The 24,504-nt window shown below is 41.1% G+C and overlaps 1 protein-coding gene across 1 annotated transcript in view; it reads left to right on the top strand.

The window, feature by feature from the left end:
• Window positions 1-22,668, top strand: part of cbx5 (chromobox homolog 5 (HP1 alpha homolog, Drosophila)) — a 32,059-nt gene extending 9,391 nt beyond the window's left edge. The window contains exons 4-5 of the mRNA XM_084332611.1: window positions 869-969; window positions 20,593-22,668. Coding sequence (XP_084188737.1) covers window positions 869-969; window positions 20,593-20,734 — 243 coding nt within the window. The 3' untranslated portion in view covers window positions 20,735-22,668. The remainder of the gene's footprint in view (window positions 1-868; window positions 970-20,592) is intronic.
• Window positions 22,669-24,504: the final 1,836 nt, after the last annotated feature.

The raw sequence follows: 24,504 nt of genomic DNA, 5'->3' as shown, positions 1-24,504 counted from the left end.
TCTGCTGACTAACTACTGGCTCAGATGTGTATATTCATACGTATATTCAGAGTTAATTATATTGTTTACACTGCCTATTTAAACTTTTCTACTGTACTATAATTTCATTGCCTGTATTTATGTCTTCCACTATTACTATTACCATGCTCATACCTGTACCCCTTCCCCATGCTGCTATGATCAGGGGGATCAATAAAAGAATATCTTATCTTGGGCGGCTACGTGGCGTAGTGGGCAAGGCACTCGCCACGAAATCTGGAGACAGCCGAGCCCAGCGCTCCACATTTGCTTTCAGTTTAGCTGGTTGTCCGTACTAATACACATTGGCCGTATTAGGGGGTGGGAAACTGATGGGTGGGGATCGGGCGTTGTGGACAGCGACTCCTACAGGTCGGTTGGTGCGCCTGCGCAGTGGAATCAGGAAGTGTCGGGGGCAGCGTGAGCCTACCACGCGTTACTCCTCGCCACTGAGAGATCGAGCTGCGCAGGTGAAAAGATGCGACTGCTGTTACCTCAAGTACCGGAGGGGACTTGTGCTATGTATGACTTAGTCCACATTGCAGCCGGCTTGTGGGAGGCAAGAAACGGCGTTCGTGACAGGGGAGGGTTGAATTGGATGATACGAAATTGGGAGGGGAGAAAATATAGAAAATGGGAGAAAAAGTGGATTAAAAAAAAATAAAAAATCTTATCTTAAACATCTGAATCCTGGTGTACTGATCTTGGTGTATGCTGGAATATTATTATTATTATTATTATTTTTTGCGTCAGCTGGCACCCAGGAGAGATGGCACAGGGTGTATCCTCAACTTTTTATTTAGTGCTTACTGTCCTTCAGAACATGTTTTATCTACTTTTGTCTTTTCAGGATGACATTCTAGTTGCACGTGGCTTTGAGAGGAGTCTTGAACCAGAGAAGATCATCGGAGCCACTGATTCTTGTGGAGACCTAATGTTCCTTATGAAGTGGTAGGTTTTCTTACTTTCTTTTTTAATGTTTTGAAGTTCCATTGTGTTTTTCTGACACCCAGGCAGGACATGTACACAAGTACAGTACAACGAAAAGAAGTTTGGCATCCAACCAGGCGGTGTAACGGTAAACAAAAACCACGGTACGGTACGTACCTTGGTTTTGAAGTCGAGGTTCGGTACGGGTTTTTCGGTACAGTGGGGGAAAGTTTGGCTTTCTATGTTCCACTCAGGGGTGATGTAGTGTGCAGTAACTAATTGTACTTGTAGGGCTGTCAACAAATATTCTATATTGAAATTAATAATCGACTTGTAAATTATTATTTTTTTAATAATGATTAGGTCAGTTGAAAATTAGGGCTGTCAGTTTATCGCGTTAATCAGATTACTTAATTACACAGCAAATGATTGCGTTATGAAAATTAACTCAAATTAATTATTATTATTTTTTATCATTCATTCCATAAGAACGTAGAATACACATTTACAGACTTTTTTTTAGTATGGACCATTTGCATGTTCTTGGTATCTGATTCTAGGGACATTTATGGATCTCAGGGAATCTATTCCCAGTGTCAGAAATACTGTGTCTGTTACTAGGCTTGAGTAAATTGTAATGAACCAAATGACTGAATAACACCATGCTAAAATTGACCAGACCTGAAAAATCTAAGCAAATTAATAAATGGAAGATGATTAAACAAGGTTTTGTAGATACAGTACTGAATTCTGCCAGCCGGACACATGCAATTTGAAATATGATTATAGAATATCAGGCCTAAAATGGTTATGCGATTAAAATGCGATTAATTTGTTTAATCGCCTGACAGCACTAATAATTATATTAGATTGTGAAAAAAAACAGCCCAGGGTGGGCGGTCGTTAGTGGTTAACATACCATTGTATTCGTTCAGTACACAGCCGTTCGGTACAGTACGGTACACACTGAAACGGTTCAGTACGGATACGTGTATCTTTACACCCCTAAACCAGAGTGAAAATGTAGCCGTAAAGTGCAACAGCAATATATAATGTACATGTGATTAAACTGGGTACAAAATATACAAATTGGTACTACAGAGTGTAGTGCTAATCAGATGTATCTACAGAGTTGTAGTATAATATGTACAGTGATACAGGTGTAAAGACGGTATGGTAGTAGTCATACTGGCCAGCAACGTAACTAGTAAGAGTAGGATATGTATAGATTCGGGCTGTCTTAAATACTTCGAAGCTTCGTTCGATGGCACGAGCTTCGAACATAAAAAAAAATCGAAGTTGCCTCCAAAATCTTGCGCCTCCATTCCAATGAAACGAAAGTAAGCGGCGCCTTCCCGCTGCCATTCCAATGAAACGAAAGTAAGCGGCGCCTTGACTCCACCTCTCTATAACAAGCACGTGGAGATTATCTGTGTTGAAAACAACAAGGACATGTGCAGCAGACATGTCGACGAAGAAGTCATCAGACGTGTGGTTACACTTTAAAATATGCAAAGACAATGCCCAAAAAGCCGAGTGCCAGATATGCCAGAAGAAAATGGCATATCACAACTCTACAACAACTTTGTCAAATCACCTAAAAAACTTAAGTATCGTTGTACACGACGGCGACGCCACACAAAACATTAATAAGGCTATGCCTATGCTGCTATGACTAATGTGTTACCAAGTTGGCTAATTTAATTATAATCATCTGCTTTTGTAGGTGCATTGTCTGATATAATTATAAATTAAATATAATATAATTGTTTGCTTGATAGACGAAGGTTGCAACATAATTATGTAATGTCATGTTGTTGGCTGTGAGAGCAGCCCCACTGCACCCAGGCAGCGCAGCCGAGTGAAACCTTGTTGGCTGCGTCACAGTCACGAAAGGGGCTACTTAATTAATTAATCCAATCCACTTTATTTATAGAGCACATTTAAAAACAACAAAGTTTTATAATTAATATATATATTTTTTTCTCTAAGCTTCGAATTAAAATCGAAGCTCGGCCCCAAAGCTTCGATTGCCAAAAAAAGCTTCGAAGGTCAGCCCTAGTATAGATATAGTATTTACAGATATGTAAAACGACTATGTGCAGGTAAGTACAGACGGGTGTGGATAGATGTGGTGAGAATAAATATACATATGGTACATGCATATAGAGCTATGGGTAATAATATATAGCGGTTAATATGCAGGTATATAGACAAATATATATATATATATATGCTAGGGATGTCCGATATTATCGGCCTACCGATATTATCGGCCGATATCTGCATTAAAATGTGATATCGGAAAATATCGGTATGTTTTCAAAAAAATATAATTTTTTTTTTTTTTTTACATTTTTATAACCTTTATTTATCCAGACAAGCAAGTAAGAACAAATTCTGATTTTATTTATTGTCAAAAGTATGTATAATGTGTTAATTCCACAACAAGATATATGTAATGTTAATTGCCTGAAATGATTCGGTTTTTTGGGGGGGGGGGGGACCCTGCATATATCGGTATCGGTTGATATCGGTATCTGAAATTAAGAGTTGGACAATATCGGTAAAAAAGCCAATATCGAGCATCCCTAATATATGCGGTATATACAGCACTGTTGTACATGCTATCATACAGAGTATATGGGTAGACTATAGTACCAGTATTTATGTCTTATGCGAGTCAAATTCATTGTATGTGTAAATGTACATGGCAAATGAAAGTAATTCTGATTTTGAAACTAGCTTAAATACACCACGTATGTTATTCTACCAGCCAAATCAAATTTTAGAATTTAAAAACGGGTCTGTCATTTGAAGCCTGTGTCTTGCACCGACAGCGATAGTCTGGATAGTTGTCCGTGCACAGTGTATTTCTGCATGTTGAACCGACCAGCATAGAGACGGGAGAGAGCGCTCTTGGTCCATAGCGATACCTCGATGTTGCAATTAGGGATGGGAATTGATAGGATTTTATCGATACGATTCCATTATCGATTCTGCTTATCGATTCGATTCCCTTATCGATACATGCTCAATTTATAATTTAAATAAATAAATTGGAAATGCAACAGAACTAAGCTGGTTAGAATAACAACATGCAACTTGACATTTCTGATTGTCATTTATTGTTGAGCCCCCATGTCAGGGGCGACAGTGGCTCGGGAGGTAGCCGTCGTTGTGTCAATGTGTGAGTGATTGGGTAAAATGTAAGGAACAAATTGTAAAGCGCTTTGGATAAAAGCGCTATATAAAAAAGCAGCCATTTACAAATACAAAAACTGTAAAAAATAAAACATTAACTATAGCCTACACTTAAATAAAATAATGTATTTGAGATTCTCTTAAAATGTATTTATTCTTTTATTCTTAAACTAATTTAATCTATTGAATAACAGGTCGTTATTCCTCTGACTTCTGTCTCACACTCACACACACACACACACACACACACAGAGCTCCCTCCCCGGGCCCCTGTCCTGTAAGGTATTGGCTTGTGTTGCTACACGGACACATTTGTATGTTGCACCACGGTACTTCCTGTCTTACAGACTAGTAAACAAACACTCCGTCTCTTACTATATGTGAACTAAAGAGTACAAGGTTTACACAACAGCCCCCACCCGCTGTTTTATTGTATTTATTTTGTACCTGTACCAGGGGAGGAAACTAACTTTTTGGCTTACCAGCCAACTGGCGAGTATCTGATTTTTTTTACCAGCCAAACAGATTTTTTACCAGACAAAAAAAATCGCTAATTGTGATAATTACTTCTTTGTATGTCAAGCCGCGTCAATGTTGTGTATGCATCTGGGTAGGCACACTGTGCCTTTAAGACAGCACGGTGGTCTTACGACAGTGCTGTGAAGTACCGTCAAGTGTTGTGGTAACGTCAGTTGGGTTGGTGTGCTGTTGACGTTGTGCACAGTGCACTGGTTGAGCTAGCCCCTTTCGTGACTGCGATGTGCAAGCCAGGGGCTTTTGAGCATGAAATAAAATGTCTAACCTTACGTCGTAGTCCGGTGCTTTTTTGGAAACATTATAGTCATAACAGATATACACCTAGCTGGCTGCTTTGAGCACACGGGGCTAACGTTAGCTAGCAAGCAGCTATATCTAAAACGCTAACTAGAAGCTAACCACTTTATACAGTTCCAGTAGACAACATTACACCTCTGTGATTTAAATGTGTCCTTAGTAACTTATACTCGATGGTTGTACTAGGGTTGGATGCAGTTCCCCGTTGGTCAGTCTGTCTGTTTTCCATATTCTGCTGTGTTTAACGTTATCTGTTTGCGAGTGCTCCTGATGGCTAGCCTAGTAGTACTGCGGGACTTTTATTATTATATGTCCGCGGGTTGGCCAGTACTGCGCAAACGTTTATTAAACATTATATGTCCGCGGGTGGTCTTGTGCAGTGCTCTCGTGGCACTGTCAACTAAAGCGAACACTCAGAAGACGCGCACCGTTTGCCAGTGCAGTGATTGCAGAATGTTTTATTTTTTTGTATACTCGCCAGGCTGGCGAGTGGTCTTCATGAATCACTCGCCAAACGTAAAAAATACTCGCATTTGGCGAGTAAAGTGGCCTAATTTCCTCCCCTGACCTGTACTATCCGCTGTCAGCTGTTTATCTCTCTCTGAGAGCTTGATTAAGTAGCGTTAGCTCACGTTAGCTAGCGTTAGTTCCGCGGCTAATTTTAGCTCACCCTGAACTAAATCAATGACTAGGTTCTAAAGCATTCAAGTAGTTTTCACTGCACATAGAAGTAGCCAAACAGCGGGAGCATTTCGGGAGCATATTACCAAAACCCAGGCAATTTCGAGCCCTTAATGAATCAAATAGAGTCTTCCATGGCTACATGCTAACGCTAACGTTATTGCGCAACTGTAGGAAAAACCTGGCAGCGATAAGGGAATCGAAAGTCACGGGAGCGACACGGTTCCAGGCATCGGCCAATTAGGAACCGGTTTTCGATTCCCATCCCTAGTTGCAATGCAAGTGTACGCCCATATTAAGGCTGTCCCTGAAGCCTGTTTTTGGGATTCAAACTTCATCAGGGTTTTTCGACCGAACGTTCGAACCTTCGTTTTTTAAATTGATTTATTATTATTAAAAAAATATATATATGATTAAATATCCTCAAACTACCTCAATTTGAATAAAGTGATTAATCTGATTAAATGAGTTAATTTTTTTTATTAAATCAACTTTCCAGCCCCAGACCCAGGGAGAAGCCCCAGCCCAACTAAATCAATTAAATCAACTTTCTTTAATGAATATAACTCATCAGTTTCTTTTAATATTAGTGTAGCCTAATCTTTATCTGCAACTGTGAATAAAACCCCCATTGATTTAAACAGAATTAATAGAAAAAAATATTAAAATTGTATTTATTATTATTTTTTTATAAAAAATTCAAATGTTGATTTAGAATTCGAATGCCAACGTAACGAACGAAGGTTCAAACGTTCGGGCTCAGCCCTAGCCCATATATGGCTCAATAAAACAAGAAATATAACGGTAGAAATAGCATAAAAAAGCTGAAATCTGACAAAATGGCACTAATTTACAATAGTCAGTGTGGATGTAGTGTGTGCAAAGTGGCAATGAGACGATGACCGAGTAGCTCTAGTCCAGGGGTTCTCAAACTTTTTTATACCACGACATTTCAACATGGAAATAAGGAATATCAAAATAAAAGCACATGTTGGTCAGTCGAAACTGGTCTATGTCGCAACCTTCTAGTCCCAGATTCAACGCATTGAGTTGGTCAAAGATGTCGGATAGATAATAATAATAATAAACAACGCATGTAGTCCTTTTTCGTTGAGTTTTCAGCACAGTTTTCTCTGCTCCCAACTGTTTTTTTTTCTTTCTGAAAGAAAGCTAGCGGTTCCATTTTTAAATTCAGCATGTCTAGTTTCCAAGTGCCTCTGTAATTTACTTCTCTTTTACTCCGTTTTGTTTTAGTAGTGCTGGTGTCGCTACTACTAGATGCCACCTTTCTTTTGCCAGCATTTGAAACACACAGCCAACCGGCACCGTTTCTGACAACAAACATATCCATTGCGAGTGTCCAAGTTACAATACCTGTCCTAAATTAATCAAATCAGCTTTCTATGCTTGGCCTGGAAAGCCCCCCCCCCCTCCCTGGAAGTGCTTTGATAGTGCCGATCACAAATATCTGAGTACACATTGACTCACAAAAGACCAGACGTGGCCTCTGTGATTAGGATGTAGTGAGATGTGTATTGGAATACTGTGTGTCGGCCTACGTTGATGTAGGGGTGATACATGGCAAATACACACAGCTGCCAGGTGGAAAAACTCGATCTGAGTTGGGTCGGTTTTTCTCCTCCCCCCCCCCCCCCCCCCCAATGTGTGCAACCCCACTTTGGGTTGCGACCCATAGTTTGAGAACCGCTGCTCTAGACTATAAGATATTCCTTTATTGATCCCCTTGGGGAAATTCAGGGATAATAGCAGCAGGGGAAGGGGAGGTACAGGTAATAGAATTATAGTACAGTGGAGAAGTAAAAATAGGCAGTGTAAAAAGGTCAAGGTGCAAGATGTGGGTATGTATGCCCTCTCAGTTATATTTGCCCTACAATAAATATAGTTACAATAATATATATATAATCTAATAACTAATATCATTTAAAAATGCTAAATATATGCTCTGATGAAGTAAGTATACATATACAGTATACACATAAGAATACTTCATACGTTATATATTGCCCGTTTAGGTAGTCCGTTAAGGTGGGAGTCAGACGCACTCAGTGACGGAAGTTCCCAGTAGTTGGATGTCTGGCAGCGGACCCTGCCCGCTGTTGTGGAGCCTAATGGCCGCGGGTATGAAAGACTGGCCGAGGCGGTTAGCCGAGTGATTATATGAGTGTTATTGAACATGCTTCTCATCTTGACAAGCTCATCGTAGAGGGGGTGGGAGGTATTTTCCAGGATAGCAGCCAGCTTCCCTCTCATCCCCCTCTCTGCCACCATCTCTAGTCTGACCAGCTCGACTCCCACCACGGAGCTAGCCTTCCTCACCAGCTTGTTCAGTTTGTTGGGGTCTCTTGGGTTGATGTAGCCCCCCCAGCATGCCACAGCATAGAAGAGGACGCTGGCCACTACAGACTGGTAGAATGACTGCAGCAGTCTATTGCCCACGTTGAAGGACCTGAGTCTCCTCAGGAAGAACGGTCTGCTCTGTCCCTTCCTGTAGAGGGCCTCTGTGTTGTCCGACCAGTCCAGTTTATTGCTCTGGTGTACCCCAAGGAACTTGAATGTCTCCACCTCCCTCATCCCCTCGGATGGTGATGGGGGTGGAGAAGTCGAAGAACATAATCCTCATTGAGCTGCGTGGCTTCTCCAGGTGTGTGTAAGCTGTGGAGCATGTAGATGATGGCGTCCTCCACCCCAATGTTTGCCTGGTATGCAAACTGCAGGGTGTCGAGGGAGTCACACACCAGGGGCTTGAGGTGTTGCAGGACCAGCCTCTTGAACGTCTTCATGACGTGTGACGTCAGAGCGACTGGCCTGTAGTCGCTGAGGGTGCTGGGTCGTCCCTTCTTGGGCACTGGGACAGTGCAGGAGGTCTTCCAGAGCTGGGTCACCCTCTCCAGCCTCAGGGAGAGGTTGAAGAGGTGTTGGAGCGGTGCTGCCAGCTGCCCTGCACATGCTTTGAGCACCCTGGGGTTGGTGTTCTCCGGTCCTCTGGCCTTGTTCACACTGGTTTTGGAGGTTGTACGGTGCGACGAGGTTGTCGCAAATTGCCCCTTAATTTGGCCCGTGCGGGTGGTAAATAATATTTAGGGGCAACCTTGCCAGTATTGATTTCAACCCTTCATTCGCAATTTACTCCTACATTAATCCATACAAATTGGATAAAAAAAATAGTAAAACATTAGCCTACAACCAGGGCTGTACAGTGCGACAATGTCGCGGTGCTATGAAAAAAATCATGTCGGCGATGAATGAATTTACTGCGTAGCCCCCATGCGTGTACTGTGAAGTGAATCTGGGCCACGCTATTCTACTTGGTAGTTGTAGTCTATCGTGCGATTAAATACCATGTCTGTGTAGAGTCCATACTTCCAACACCAAATCCCATAATTCCTAGCGAACAATCGAATCGAAACTGAATGTGGGCTATTGCATCGCCAAAGAAAAACTTCCTTTCAGTTTAAGCCGCTAATTTTGCTCTGCAAGAAGAACGGAGCGGATATCAGTCCATCTTAAGACAACCACGTCCGATGTGGAGAGATGATAAGTAGGGCTGGGTGATATGATGATATTATATAAATATCAGGTACAGTTCATTAACGATACACTTTTTTAACGTATCGTGATGTTTTGCCCAAGAGGATTGTGTCGCGTCAATCTGGTCTACACGTTCAAACTTTTGAACAACGCCGCCCCCACACACACACACACACTACTGCATCAAAGTTACTAAAGGCATTCGTTTTGTGGCATTAACGTTATATAGTTACACCAACTTACACGTTCAATAACATCAGCGTATTTACCCAAACATAGCAACATCCGAGGACGACATAAATAGCAAGCATTACTCGAGTTGTGCCCATTCTGCGGTCTGTTAATAAAGATTTCAATCAGACAGATGTATGGAAAGGCTTTTATTATAACATTTGTTGCAGTAAAATCATTATGCCTCGTTTAGTCATGCTGCGGTGCGCTGGTAATCTTATCGTCGGCCGCGGGGAGCTACCGTTGTTGTTGTTGTTGTTGTTGTGTTGAGCTCTCGTCAAAATCAATGGAGGACATTCTGGAATGTAAAACACGAATAGCGCTTGCCGATTGGTGCTAAGAACAGCAGGGCGGGTGCAAGCGGTGTGACGTAATTGGCAGACTCGACTGTCAATCAAAATTATTCCGTTGCCGGCTGAATGATTGAATTAATTAATAAACTTTTATTAACAGATTGCAGAATGGGTACAGTACAGCTCAATACAACAACAGTGGACTGGAGGATGAAGACCAGAAAAAGACTTTCGGCTTTTTTACATAAGGGTCCTCCATTTTCAATTCATCAAAACATTTAGAGACATACAAATATACAGTAGTTTCATTATAATGCTATTGATTGATTGATTAAAAACTTTATTAACATATTGCAGAATGGGTACAGTACAGCTCAATACATACAATTGTTAAGGGGATGCAGACCAGAGAAAGACTTTCGTCCTGTTTACATCAGGGTCCCCCATTTTCAATTCATCATATTTCATATCTAAATCATATAATATCTCATTGCTAAATATATGCAATATATAATCTAATAATCCAATAATCTAAATCTAATATATAATATAAAAATGCTAAATGCATGGGTATTTTATTTTGTCTTTAATGTTAGCTTGCAAACTCAAATACTGTCTTGTTAAGCCTCATAATGAATTGTTTGGGGAAAAAAAGAAAAACATTGTGTATCGCCGAAAGGTCAGAAAATATCGTGATATCATATTTAGGCCATATCGCTCAGCCCTAATGATAAGAGACCATAGCCGATTAAATTAAGTCGGATCTGGCAGTGATGATTGACGGGGACACAGACACTTTTAACAAATGTCAGCCATGCATTAGTTAAGTAGCCCACTATTAAGCCGTTTTTCAATTTTGATCCTAGGAATTCAATGGGGTGGTTATTGTTGACATTTGACAACATTTTGACTGTATTTCTGGACAAAAACAGCAAGAAATTACCAAACATGTGTGTATGACCAACTACCTTTACATTTTTTAAAGCGCATAGTGAATTTTTGTTCACAATCAGTTTTTTACTTTAAGTGTTTATTTTTGGATAATATTGGGTACCAAGCTGATGATGTTAGTGACCGGGGCTCGGCAGTTGGTTGACAGTTGGTTACTGTTGGTTACCTGGTACCTGTCTCCCACTGCTTTCTTTGGGAACAATCTCAAGGATTTTCTTAGTAAGTATTATTAATAATTATTATTAACTATTATTAAGATATACCTAATAGTCATATACAAGTAATTCTTCAACAAAAGGTCTACAGAAATCACATCTGTAATCTTGACTAAGTAGTGTTGGTAGCTAGCTGAGTTGATAGCTAGCTAATGTTTTTCAGCATTTTCAGGCTGATTACTCACTACTAACAATAGGGAAAATGAAAAAACATTGTATTCTTGACTATAGTGTTGGTAGCTAGCTAAGTTAGTAGCTAGATAATGTTTGTCTTTATGTTTCAGTTTGATTACTCATACTAACCATAGGAAAAAGGAAACATTGTATACTTCATCATTTGGTCCTCCTCAGAGTGGTGGTAGCTATCTAATGTGTCTAATTTCTTTATTCAGGCTGATTACTTCATAAACTGCTGACAATGGGGAAAAAGGAAACATTGTAACACAGCTGAAGTGCCTCCAAAGAGGATTAGATCGATAACATGTATTTTACATGTCTCAACTTCTGAGTATGGTAATTTTATCACGCTCTGCAAATGCAAGGGGGGGGGGGCAAGCGAGAAGCTATCGTATCTACACAGTGTTCGTGATATGAGACTCTGCGAAACAGCCACCTCACCATACCGCATGAAGGATATTTGTGACCAAATACCATTGACGTTAGAAGGCTTGCCTTTGGATAAAACTGGCTATCATCAAAACGGCTACAAAACCTTCACAGGGAAATTGGATCGTTTACAAGTGTCAAAGGCTTCTACATCTGGTGAATCATCGTCATCGATAAAGGACTCCCTACGCCATCTCAAATGCCTCTCAAGTCAAACTGAAGTGGCTCGTGTTCCTTCTTGTTCCCAAATCAGTGTATCTTCTGTGACAAAACAACAACCAAGTTCAAGGGGAAGACTGAAGAGCTAAAAAAGTTTCAGAGTTGGAAACACAAAGAACCAGCCTGGAAAGTTATCGAACCTAGGGCACAGGAATTGAAGAAAGAGGATCTTTATCGCAAGGTGCAGGGCAAGGACCTCTTTGCTATGGAAGCTCAGTATCATCCAATATGCAGAAATAACTTCAAAAATGAGTACCAAAACCATGAGCGTGGAAGGAAGAGAGGAAAAAAGGCAGCAGACAACATTGACAGCCTGCAGGCCCGGAAAATGGCAGCACATGACAAGTCTTATTGTGTAGTAAAGGATTACATTCTTAGGAATGTGGTTGAACACAAAGAAGTCGTCCAGCTAAGATCCATGTGCAACTTGTACAGGAAGACACTGGAAGGTGAAGGTTTTCCTAATCCTGAATACCGCAGTGAGAAATTGGCAAGACGTTTACAAGGAGACAAAGACATATCTCGTAAACTCACATTCTCAAAGGTACCACACCATGGTCATCTTGAGTTGAACCTTATATACAGCTCAAGCATTACTGTAGATGAAGCAGTTAAATGTGCGTACAAACTTGGAACATCTGATCAACTACAAGCAGCACCCTCAATTCTCACATTAAAAAGGCATTCAAAGAGTCAAAGGAGCTACCATGGCCCCCAACTGCACACAAGCTGGATGCTGTGAAAATGGATAAACTGCTCCCAGAGCATCTTGTACAATTTCTGAGCTCAGTGGTGACTGGGACACTTGATGAAGAAAAGTGTGAGAAGATGCAGAGTCTGGTCTATTCGATTACACAAGATGTGTGTCGAGCAGCAACTAACAGCAAGTGGAAACTCCCAAAGCACATCCTCCTGTGTGCCACACTTCGGCACCTCTATCGAAGCAAACAGGTGAGTGATCAGCTAACTTATTGCTTATGAGGTCCTACATTGTCATTGGTCAACTATGCTTCATACAGGTATTTGATATTGATACAAAAAACATTTGTTTATCTTTACAGCTCACAACCATCCGTTCACAACTAGGACACTCAGAGACATATGACTTCAGTATGGAACTTGAGACAGCCATGGCCAAGGCGTTTGATGAGATGTCCACCAACCTGACCCCTCAAATCATCACTGGCGAGGTAAACACTGTTTTTCACAGCAAGTGGGACAACCTGAACAGAATCACCACCAACGTTCATGGTTCAAATGTGGTAAACAGCGCCGGGGGAATCATGATTCAAGAAGTGAAGGAGAGCCATCTGAGCACCAAGAAAAGGACCCTTCCTCTCTATGACAGGTCATCCAAGATGAGAAGCCTTAAGATCACGGCTCCCGAGACGCTGCCAGAGCTGGCATTCAAAAGAATTGGCCCCAAATTCCCCAAGAATGCCAACTTTACCCCTCCTGCTGAGAACCAAGTGTCATATGATGCCTCAATGTTGCAGTACAACACCCACCTCCTCAGCAGATGGTTGAGCAGCCAGGGCAAGACGCTGGAGAAGACTCCTAAACTCCACAAAGCTTTCAGGCAGCTTGGTGCAGACTGGATGGTCACTGATGAGCTTCAAGAGGAGATGGAGAGCTTCACATGCATTATGTATGGCCAAGCACGGATGACATCAGTTGACACAGTACGGGTGAAAATGATGAGAAAGATGGTCGGTGCTGACAAAGTCCTGAACTCTAAGTCAAAAGTAGACCTGGAACGCCTGCCTCCCCCCAAGTTCTGTCTCATTCCACATGTCCAGAGAGCCAACTACAGAGTCACCTTCTATAAGAGAGCAGACAAGGCAATAATCGAGAGCCCAAAACCACATGATCCAGGCATGGGCTGGGAGAAGACAGAAGGTGTTGGAACCGGTCTGGGCAATTGGACCCATCCTCCCTCCTTCTCTTGTTGAGGTACTGGCTCAGAGAGCAGAGTCAGAAGAGCACGCAGCTCTTGACAAGGTGACCGATTACGCCAACAATAACTTGTCTGTGGGTGAAGTGGATGGAGAGTACGAGCATGAGGATGAAGAGCTGGAGATGGAAGAAATTGAATTAGAAGATCTCTTCAGTGACGATGAGGATGATGAGTAGTTTAGGTCAGCAAGTTGGTAGTGACATGAAAAGGTAAATTGTTCAAGTTGTAATTATATCACACTTTACATAATCCTTCATGTTTGATTTTGGTGCAATAAAGAGTTAAAAATAAACCCAACACGATTTTATTTAATAATTTCATTTCATTTAAAGCATTAGAGAAAAACTGATTGTGAACATATATTCACCCTATGTGTTGTAAAGGTAGTTGGTCATACACACATTTTTGGCCATTTCTTGCTGTTTTTGTCCAGAAATACAGTCAAACTGTTGTCAAATGTCAACAATAACCATCCCATTGAATTCCTAGGATCAAAATTGTGTGGGAAAATGTATTAATTTCGCTCTGTAAGTTGTCTACTTCAAAAGTTATGCCTCTTCTACATTATATTTTTCGATTTTTGGGTTAGGTGCTATAAAGGGTTAAATCTAGCCTTTGGGACATTATTTCAGCTTGGTACCCAATATAATCTTAAAATAAACACTTGGGAGGATTGAAAAAAAACTGATTGTCAACAAATATTCACTCTATGCGTTTGAAAAATTAAAAAGTAGTTGGTCAGACACACATTTCTTGCATTGTTTTGCGTTTTTTGTCCAGAAATACAGTCAAAATTTGTCAAATGTCAAACATAACCATTCCATTGAATTCCTAGGGTCAGAATTGTATGGAAAAATGTATTAATTTGTCTCTGTAAGTTGTTTACTTCAAAGGTTATGCCTCTTGCTACATCAAATTTTAATGTTTCGGTTTTGGGTTAGGTGCAATAAAGGGTTAAAATGGAGCCTTTCGGACATTATTTCAGCTTGGCACCTGGCAGATTCTGAAAGTAGACACTTTAAGGATTAAGAAAAATCAGGTGGCATAAAAAGTTCCGGGGGGTGCGCGTGGACCCCTATTTCCATCTAGACTAAAAGGTATGCAGAGTTTCTTGTCCTCCTGATTAATGCAATGGTGTGTGTGTTGTGATGATCTCATTCAAGGAGCACTACAAGCGCGCACACACACACACACACACACAGTTTGTTGTTTTTGTTCTATTAGTGATTTACACACTTTCTCAGTTGGTTCATTATAAAAGATACAAACCTGAAAACAAAAGCACTTAAATGTTAAATAAAAGGTCCACAGTAATGAGGCAGGAGGAACATATTTTTCTGCACTATAATGGTAAAATTGTTATTAAAAAATGTGCCCCTAAAAAAATATTCGGTGCCCCTAAATTTCTTATTTAGGGGCAACTGTGCCCCTAGTGAAAAAGCTTAGCGTACAGCCCTGCTGTTGGTGATGGTCAGGGTTGGGGCGGGGCAAGCTGATGTCTCCATAGGTAGTGTGCTGTTGGCTGAGGTGGTGGGTTTGGTGTTTGTGGGTGGGGTGGGGTGCTGATGGGTTTGGGGGGAGGGGTGCCTGCTGTTGATGGGTGGGGGGATGGTTGGGGAGAGGCTACTCTGGTCAAAGCGGTTGAAAACGTGTTCAACTCGTTTACGCTCCGGGGGGCCCTCCACAGCCGTGCCCTGTTGTTTGAACCCAGTAATCCTCCTGACACACCTCCCTGGTGTTGTTGGCCTGTAGTCTGCCCTCCAGCCTGTCCTTGTAGCTCTCCTTGGCTGCCCTTAGCTCTTTTTCGAGCTCCCTTTGGGCAGCCCTGGCCTGCTCAGTGTCCCCTGCCATGACGGCCCTCTTTTTCCTATTTAGCAGGTGTTTAATCTCGTTAATCCAGGGTTTATTGTTTGAAAAGCAGCATACTTTTTTGGTAGGTACGATGCTCTCCTCGCAGAATCAAATGTAGTCTGTGATGCAGTGGGATAGTCCATCTGTCGATGTCATCTCCGTGGACCCTCTCAAACATGTCCCAGTCTGTCGTCCTGAAGCACTCCCTTAGCTCCTCCTTGACGTCATCAGACCATTGTGGGACGACAGACCTTAATGATGGGCCTGTATGTAGATACCAGCCTCACTAGGTTGTGGTCTGAATGGCAGAGGGGAGTGGAGCTGTATGCCTCCTTGACATTAGCATACAGCAGATCCAGTGCTTTGTTTCCCCTGGTGACATACTGGGTAAAGTTTGTCAGGGTCTTGTTTAGTCTGACATGGTTGAAGTCCCCATTGATATATATAAAATAAATGCATTTGAAGTCCCGCGACTGGAGTGTATGGCGTCAACTCGCCTCCACCGCCACTGCGCTCGGTGGGATGTATAACACTCGCAGCATGTGTGTGTGTGTGTGCAAAGTAGCAGCAGAAACGGCGGTAAAGATGGCACCGAATTACAATACAACAATCAGTCTGGATGTAGTGTGTGCAAAGTAGCAGCCAAAACAATTAGAAAACTCCACCAAGTTATAATTACTGTTGTAGTGTGTGCAAGTGGCAGAAGAAGGGGGCGGTGGATAGCTAACGTAGCATCATCCCCCTCCCCCCTTTCATCCCAGATGTCTTAAAAGATGATCCCACAGATTGAGGGGGGGGTGCTTGACCTATTCTCCTGACAAGACTAGAGAACGTAAAGTCCTTTACTGAACTCCTAACTTAAATTGTATTTCATGAACCATGTTTTAACAATACATTTGTATCAACCAAGAAGATTTGACCATGCGCATAATTACCCTCTACGGTTCCACCACAATTGAAATCGGAATATAAGTAATCCCACTCAGATTTCTTTTTTGTTCCACTGGTAGTTTAGCATAGCCAGAGACCTCTCTCCACCCTGTGCTAGCATTCCACTAATCTAGTGAAACAACCATAGAACTCTAATAAGCAGTGGTGCAGTACGTTAACTTTTTTTGCACATAGCACTGGTGCTACAGAGGTTGATAGTTTTGTAGCACAGGCCAAAATCTTGTAGCACAAGTATAAAACGTCTCTTAAAAACAACCACAAGTAGTGCAGTTCATTACTTAAATAGGTATGTGACTGGCAAGGGACATGAGTCACGACACCATGGATTTTCAAAATAAGAGTATCGAAATGAACTGAGCGTTGCTAGCTGCCGGAGCCATAGTTATTATAGCTGGAGCTGCGCTCAGGCAGAAATGAGACCTGCGACAGGATTTTCAAAATAAGAGTATCGATATGAACCGAATGCCTATCGCACCAGTGCTACTGAAGTCAATCCATTCATCGCACAGACTGACGTCAGTGTAGCACGTGCAATATATATGTCGCACTGTACAGCCCTGGTGCAGTGGTGATTTCATAAGGGGTTGCACTGTGTTTTAATGACGTCACATGCACACGCGCTCCCGCGCATGCGCATAAATGTCCCCTCGGCATGCGCACAGAACAGCTCCGAGCAGCATTATGATTATAATGATTATTATGTGCATAAATAGTAGGAAACATGTTTGTATAGGAAATTACTAGTTTTAGTTTAGTTTTTGTAAATATTGCCTTGAAATAGATAAGCTGAAAAAGGTAGCAGGATGTAGCCTTCAATATATAAAGAAATTATATTGTCAACAGATATGGTGGAAAAACGAACAATGTTTTAAATGTAATTGTAGTTACATTGTAGTTACAATTTCTTTAATTGAATTAACTTAAACTAGAAAAATAAATGCAAACTAAATTAACAATGTAACTTACATGTCCAAGTTTTTTGGCAGGAAAACGCGTTTTCCTAGTGGCAACGCTGAAAAGGTGTTTTCGTTTTGGAAACTTGCCGAAACTCGCCGACAATGGTGCCATGTAATTTGCGCGATACGGAGCCGTTTCTTGCCCAACGCCCATGCGCAGTAGTAGACACCGACGCCAAATTCTCCCCTGGCTGGACCTATACAGGATATCAGCTGCGTCCTCCTCAGATTGCCTGTAGCTGCGGCTAAACTAAGATCATGTGTTGTCAAGTTTGTTATAAGGAACCCAGTCCAAAACTACAACAGTCTGCATTCCCTTAACAATTGTTTGTATTGCGCCGTATAGTATTGTACCCATTCTGCAATCTGTTAAATAACGTTTACATCCATTCATTCTGCTAGCATTAACGTTACTACGCTGCTAGCCACAATGCTATACTGTTATAATGGCATATCCCAATCACGTTAGCACGTAAGCTAACAAAATCTGCGATATTTTTGTGAGACTAAACTCCGCTCAATTGTTTTGATGTTAGTTTTGTTTCATCAACAAATCATCAACAAATGAGGCAGAACACACAGTGAATGTATCAGTTTTTTTTGTTTATTGCACACTGAAAAAGAAATGCTAAGTTGCTAAATGGCTCATGCGAGTTATTTAAAGATGGTGACTTTGTTGTTTTTTAGCAGGAAGTGTAGTGACTCATTCAACCTTTTCTGATTGGTTGAAAATGGCCTTCATGCTTTGGCATTGTACTACATGTATATAGTAGACGAGACAAAACGATGTCTAACTTAACTCTTATTTGCCTGCCAATACGCAGCGTTCTGAAAAGCGCAATGAAATGGCCCTAATGTAACCGCAGCCTAAGAGTCATGGGAGATGTAGTAAGTACAACAGTCCTTCCATGTAGGCTAGAACGCCGTGAATTATGACTCGGTAGGCACGACATACATCAGTCTGCTCTTGCTATTCTCCTTCTTGTGTGTGTGTGTGTGTCTTTGCAAATCTTTATGCAGTTTTAAAGCACCTTGGCTTTGTTCTGAATGCACTTTGTTGTAGTTAATCCTACAGAGAAAAGAAAATGCACTTGACTTGAATGCACATTTTGTTGTATGCAAAGAGAAATATATATATATTATTTTTTGATCCACTTTTTCTCCTTATTTTTCTCCCATCCCAATTTCGTGTATCCAATTCTCCCCTCCCCTGTCTTGAACGTTGCTCGACTATGCCCCCCACTGGTCAGTTGTAGAGAGGATAGAAGCCTTGCATCACATGTTCCCTCCGGTACACGAGGAGGCAGCCTGTCACATCTTTTCGTCTGCCAGCGCGGACTCTCATTGGCGAGGTGTAACGCATGGGAGGCTCACACTACCCTCGCCACTTCCTGTCTCTGCTGTGCAGGCGTCTCCCAACCGACCTGTAGGGGTTGCTGTCCACAACGTCCAATCCCCACCCATCAACTTCCACCCGCTGACTCTGCCAAATGAGCCAGTACGACAGCCAGCCCAAGCCAAAGGCAATGCTGAGACTGGGATTCGATACCGGAGTCTCTTGCATTGGTGACAAGTGCAATCTCCGCTACTCCACCCAGCCGCCATGTTTAAATTGTACAATCTTTCAGCAGTCAGGCTGGAATTAATGTATGCATTCAAAAGTGCTGAATACATTTTTTATGGACCCATAATAGTGATTATTAATATTATTTAAGTAAAGTTTTGCCATAATCATGTCTTTTGCCATAATTAGGTAGTTAAAAAAAATAAAAACATATATATGTATTTATATTAATCATATTCGGTTTTCGGCCAATTGTTTCCTATTTTCGGTATTCGGTTTCGGCCAAGAATTTCCCATAATACATTATTTATTTATAAAATATTAAGTTTTGATTATTTCTATTTTTTTTTACAACTGGGGTAGATAGATAACATTTTTAGAGACTAAAGTACTGAAAAAAGGTACCGTTGGGTACCGGTATCGATGTACCGGTATTGGTTCAAATGTGAAAGGTACCCATCCCTAGTAATAGTAGTAATAAGTTGGGGTGGAACGGTTCACAAAATCTATGGTTCGGTTCGTATCACGGTTTTCGGTTCGGTATACGTTTTTTTTTTTTTTTTATGTAACACTCCAAAAATACCATACATCAGCATAAGATATATAGCCTAAAAGACACACAAAGACCAAACTGACTGAAAAATATAGGCAACATTTGTCAAAGTATTAACTTAGTGCAAACAAACAAAATAGTTTACTTTTCTATTTTTGTTGCCACATTATAGACAAAGCTAATCAACATAAAGTATCCATATGCTCAACCAGCACTAGACTTTCTTATCAAAAAGGAAAAGTCACTGTTATTTAAAATAAATAAATAAATCATGTCTACTAAATATATATTTAATTTTTAAAGTATTCTCTTATGCCGCTTTTCACTGCATTGTACCTAATCGACTCGCTTTTGATTTGAGTGTCTTGGATGCCGTATTTGAAGTGACGTCACACAAGGAAGTAAATAGTCAACAGTAACACTGCGTTGGAAGGAGAAGCCCTGATGATATAATATAAACCAACAGCCAATAAATGTGAAGTTATCTTTGAACCCCTGTTGTCAAGCCTCGTCAATATACCCCCCCCCCCCCCCCCCCCTCCCCCACCAATGGAACTGGTGTCGTGGAGTCACTTCGCTGTGTTTTACACGGTTAGCTCGTGGCTAACACTAGTTAGCTCCCGGCTATTTTAACGTTAGCCTAGCTTGCGGCTAACGTTATAACCGAACAATACACACATGCCACGCACCGTGGAGGTCGTACCGAACGGTGTACGGTTCGAATGCGTACCGTTCCACCCCTAGTAATAAGATAACTAGAATAGACATGTTAATAAATCACTTAAAGGCACTGGATCCTATGTACACTCCTATACAATGTGCAGTTTTACTTCTATGTCCCTATGCTATACTTGCTGTTACTATTCTTAAAGTGTCCTTTTTCCCTTCCTTTAAATTGAAATGTTCTTGTGTTTAAAGTGACCTATGGTGCGTTTGTGTGTGAACCACTGCTATAGGTGTTACCTGGGGAGACTGTGGTTTGTAATTCACTGGTGTTACTGACGGTGGACTGTGTCTCTCTCTTTACAGGCAGGACTCTGACGAGGCAGATCTTGTGCTTGCCAAGGAGGCCAATCTTAAGTGCCCACAGATCGTCATAGCCTTCTACGAGGAGCGCCTCACTTGGCACGAAGACGGCGACAAGAAGGAGAAGGATGCTGTGAGTGTGTGAGTTTGTCCCCCACCGGGAGGGGAAATGGACCTCCCACTGTAGGGACAGCCTGGAGGAAGACCTTTTCACATCCATACCCGCCCCATCCTTTCTATTAAACATGTTCACACACAAACACACACACACACCAATGGACAACACTGGCCACTTCATGATACCTCCCTCCATGCCCTGTGTACAGGCAAGCATCACAGAACAGCTGCCCCAAGCGCCTGGGGACAAATCCAATATGACTGGGTGGAGGGTAGTGGATATAGGAGGTTTGCTACTGGGGAGGGTTTGTGCCGTTCCTGCTTTGTATTCTGCTTTTATCTTTTCTTTTCATTGTCTGGTAAAGTTTAGTGATGTTTGTGTTGATAGGGTTTTGTGTTTCACATGAGCACAGGCAGCCATCTTAGCAGTTTGGAATGTAGTCTTCTCTGACGAGCCGGCATGGGTAATGGTAGCAACTCATTAACTGCCCTGGGCTCTGGCCATCAGCACGATTCTGAACCTCTAGCCTGCCCAAGGTGACAGGATTCACCAGAATTATAAGTATAAGACTCATACATGAACCTGGCAGTCTTGTGTGCTTATATTGAGCCCATTTTCATTCATATTATCTTGAGGGGAGAAGTCAAGGGACCCCCCATCAAATTTAAGCTAGCTTAAAATAGCTTTAATTTGCCTTAAGTTGGTATGACATGACTGGTACCTTTTGGATTCCTCACAATTTCTAGTTTTGTCTGATACCAGTATCTTCGTGCTAGATACTGTAACAAGCCCACTAGAGCCCTTTTAAAGACGGCTAATAGAACAGTGGGAAACGGCAGATACAGATAGTTTGTAAAAATGTCCTTAATTTTAATCAGTCAACCTTTAGAAAATACTATATAAAAAATAATGATCTAAATGTTGGCAATAAGCTTCAATCATTTATTTGGTCAATTATTAAGTCTAAAAATAAAACTTTTTTTTATATGGGATTTATAGAAAAAGAAAAATGTATAATAACAATTACAATGTTTTTAATTAAGTTAACTCTTTTAGAATGTTGGCGGGGTAGGCTGAGGGGGCTCAACATTCAGGAACCCTCAGGCAGACTTGTGAGCTGAAGATTATGGAATTTCAAGGCAGTAAATGACTTAACCATTAATCACCATTAATCACTGGCAAGGCAGCATCTCAACTCCACTCCCGTTCGTGCCCTAACTTTAGGAATCTTGTATGATCTTCTTTCTTGGAAGACCTCACTGATCAGAATTTCCGCCTTTCATGTTTTCTCCCCTCGTGTTCGAAAATAGGCCACTTACTATTTTTGAGTTTGTTAAAACTTGTATTATCTACTTGGGTAACTATTTTACTTGCAAAGTATTCCCTCCAATTTTCTTTTTTTTATTACTCCACTTAATGTATTATACATACAGTGGATTTTTTTTATTGGTACTAATTGTACTCATTATTCTTTCTCTTAAACATTATATGTCTATCCCAGTAAATCACAGAACCAGTCTGACTCAAATATCACCTTTTGAGATTAACAATTAAAAATTTACCCTGTGCAGAAAGTCAATTTTGTATACTGGTCTGACTCATTTGATTGATTGTGTTTTAGTTTTTGAAGCTGCATTGATAACCATGGGATCATTGTATTTACAGGGGAAAGCAAACCAGCATTCTGGCTGGCCACACTCGAGTCTGCCACCCTGTGGTTTAAAGATGTAAAACTGTCGTTCTTTGTTTTTATTTTAGACTGGCATTAGACTGATGTGACCCAGCATTTACATATTGGCAGCCCCTCTAGTTATACTTTGTTGATTGTTTTTATGCATTTTACCAATTGGTCTGCTCTGATAGGTTCTAGTCCAAAGTGAAGTCCAAACAACCAATGGAGTATTTGTCCTCTTATTTTCATATCATTGTTCAGTTGAAACATTAAAGGGAGTTGAAACAAGGATTGGGACGTGATCTGCATTGCCTCTTTTGAAACATAAATAACGTTGGATATTGTGGTGAAATCATCTATAAAAACGGGTCTCGTGCGTCGTTTACACCCCCACAGACCAGGCATATATTATCATGTTAATATCGATTTTCTTTTTCACGGTTTTGAATTATTGTCCCTAAATAGGTACTGAGGGCCAAATTTGAAGTGTGTGTGTATATATGGAGTGAGCTATATTGTGACTGTGGTTTTCTCTTTTCTTCAGTAATGAGCATGAAGGCTAGACATTTATGTAATTCACTCCCATCTCCATAAGGATTTGTTTTCTCAAGGAGGGATTGTGTGCCAGAAGTTCAGTGTGTACTTACTTACAGATATACTGTAAGTAGCCATCGTGTCTGTGGCTGTCGATGGAACATGCTTGTACATTTTGTGTCAAGATTTTCTCTTTTAATTTTTTTTAATTTTTATTCATCCTTCCTCTGTGTTGCCCAAGGCTTCTTATATATGATCAGAATCAAAACGAGTAGTGTTTCTTCATCTTTCTTGTGTGAATTTAATAGTTTTGTTCCAAAAAAGTGCATAGTATCAACTTTTAATAAACAATTTCAATGTTAAATGCTGGTTGTTACTTTGAGAGTGAGATTTAAAAGTGAGATGCAACATTTCTGAGAAGAAAACATGGAAACTGTTTCATGGGAAGCAACGACTGTGATTGGAAGATCAAGAAAGGGTGGGTTTTTGAGATCAAGTAAGGAATGTGTTTGAGCAAAACGCTATTCATGAATAATGGCTTCTTGACTCTTTGATCGCCGGAGGCCTAGAGCATCTTAGTTCCTACCACGCCAACGCTCTAAAAGATAGGAATAAGTGGTGGTGTTTGCAGGGCTATATATATATTCTATATTATAGCTATGGATACAATACTATGGCCCATTTGACATCAACTATCTATCGTTCAATATGTGAAAAAATAAATTTTTCCATCAATACATTTGTGTGTTATACCGTGGTGAATTTAAGTATAGTTTTAGAGTGATCCTGTCTAATCCCAGAAAACGATGATATGCAGCAAAACGTGAATTTCACTAAAAGCGTTGGTGTTTCTCGTCTGGACACGCTACTATTTCCAAATCAAATGTATATAATAGGTATGTTTCATCATGAATGCATGAAAGGGGGGGGGGGGGGGGGTCGTTTTTTGATGCTTTGATCGTCACCAACGGCATACGTTGTGGAGTAATGTTACACACACGTTGCGATCGAGGTCAAATCATGGTTGGATCAAAGCAGGATTGATATAATTTAGTCCTTACCTTCACTAGGAGGTACCCCAAAAAGAATATTCCAATTGTCTGATCGCGAGTCCAAGTACCGGTGTCCATCGCGTCGCCAACATAATCCACCACAACAGATGCATCGGAGGCATTTGACACTTCTCAATGCGATCGGGATACCCACCCGCCTCGCCTGACAAAGAAAAGTGCGCCCGGAGACATTTGATCGATGCATAGGCCAAGATATAATGTTTCAAAGGGTGCTGATACTGCCACCTGGGTGGATGGGGCTGGTATTGCACTTTGGCATTCTCAGGATGATTCCCCATGTTAACCCTGAGTCCGTGTGCCTGTAATGAATGGAAATATCGAGTAAAAGTTATAACGATGAAAACCTGACTACTCGGGTCTGGCGCTGAACGGTCAGCGAGATAACCCGACTATCCTTGGGCCTGGCTTCCAAAGAGTTAAAACCACAATCCATAACTTTTCTTTAACCATATCAATGTGGGGTATATTGACAACTATTTTTTTTCTATTTGGCTCCTAACCATTGCAAATGGGAATGT

This window comes from Notolepis coatsorum, assembly GCF_963971535.1.
Source record: "Notolepis coatsorum genome assembly, chromosome: 17".
Taxonomy (NCBI): Eukaryota; Metazoa; Chordata; class Actinopteri; order Aulopiformes; family Paralepididae; genus Notolepis; species Notolepis coatsorum.
This window is presented reverse-complemented; position numbering and strand designations above follow the sequence as displayed.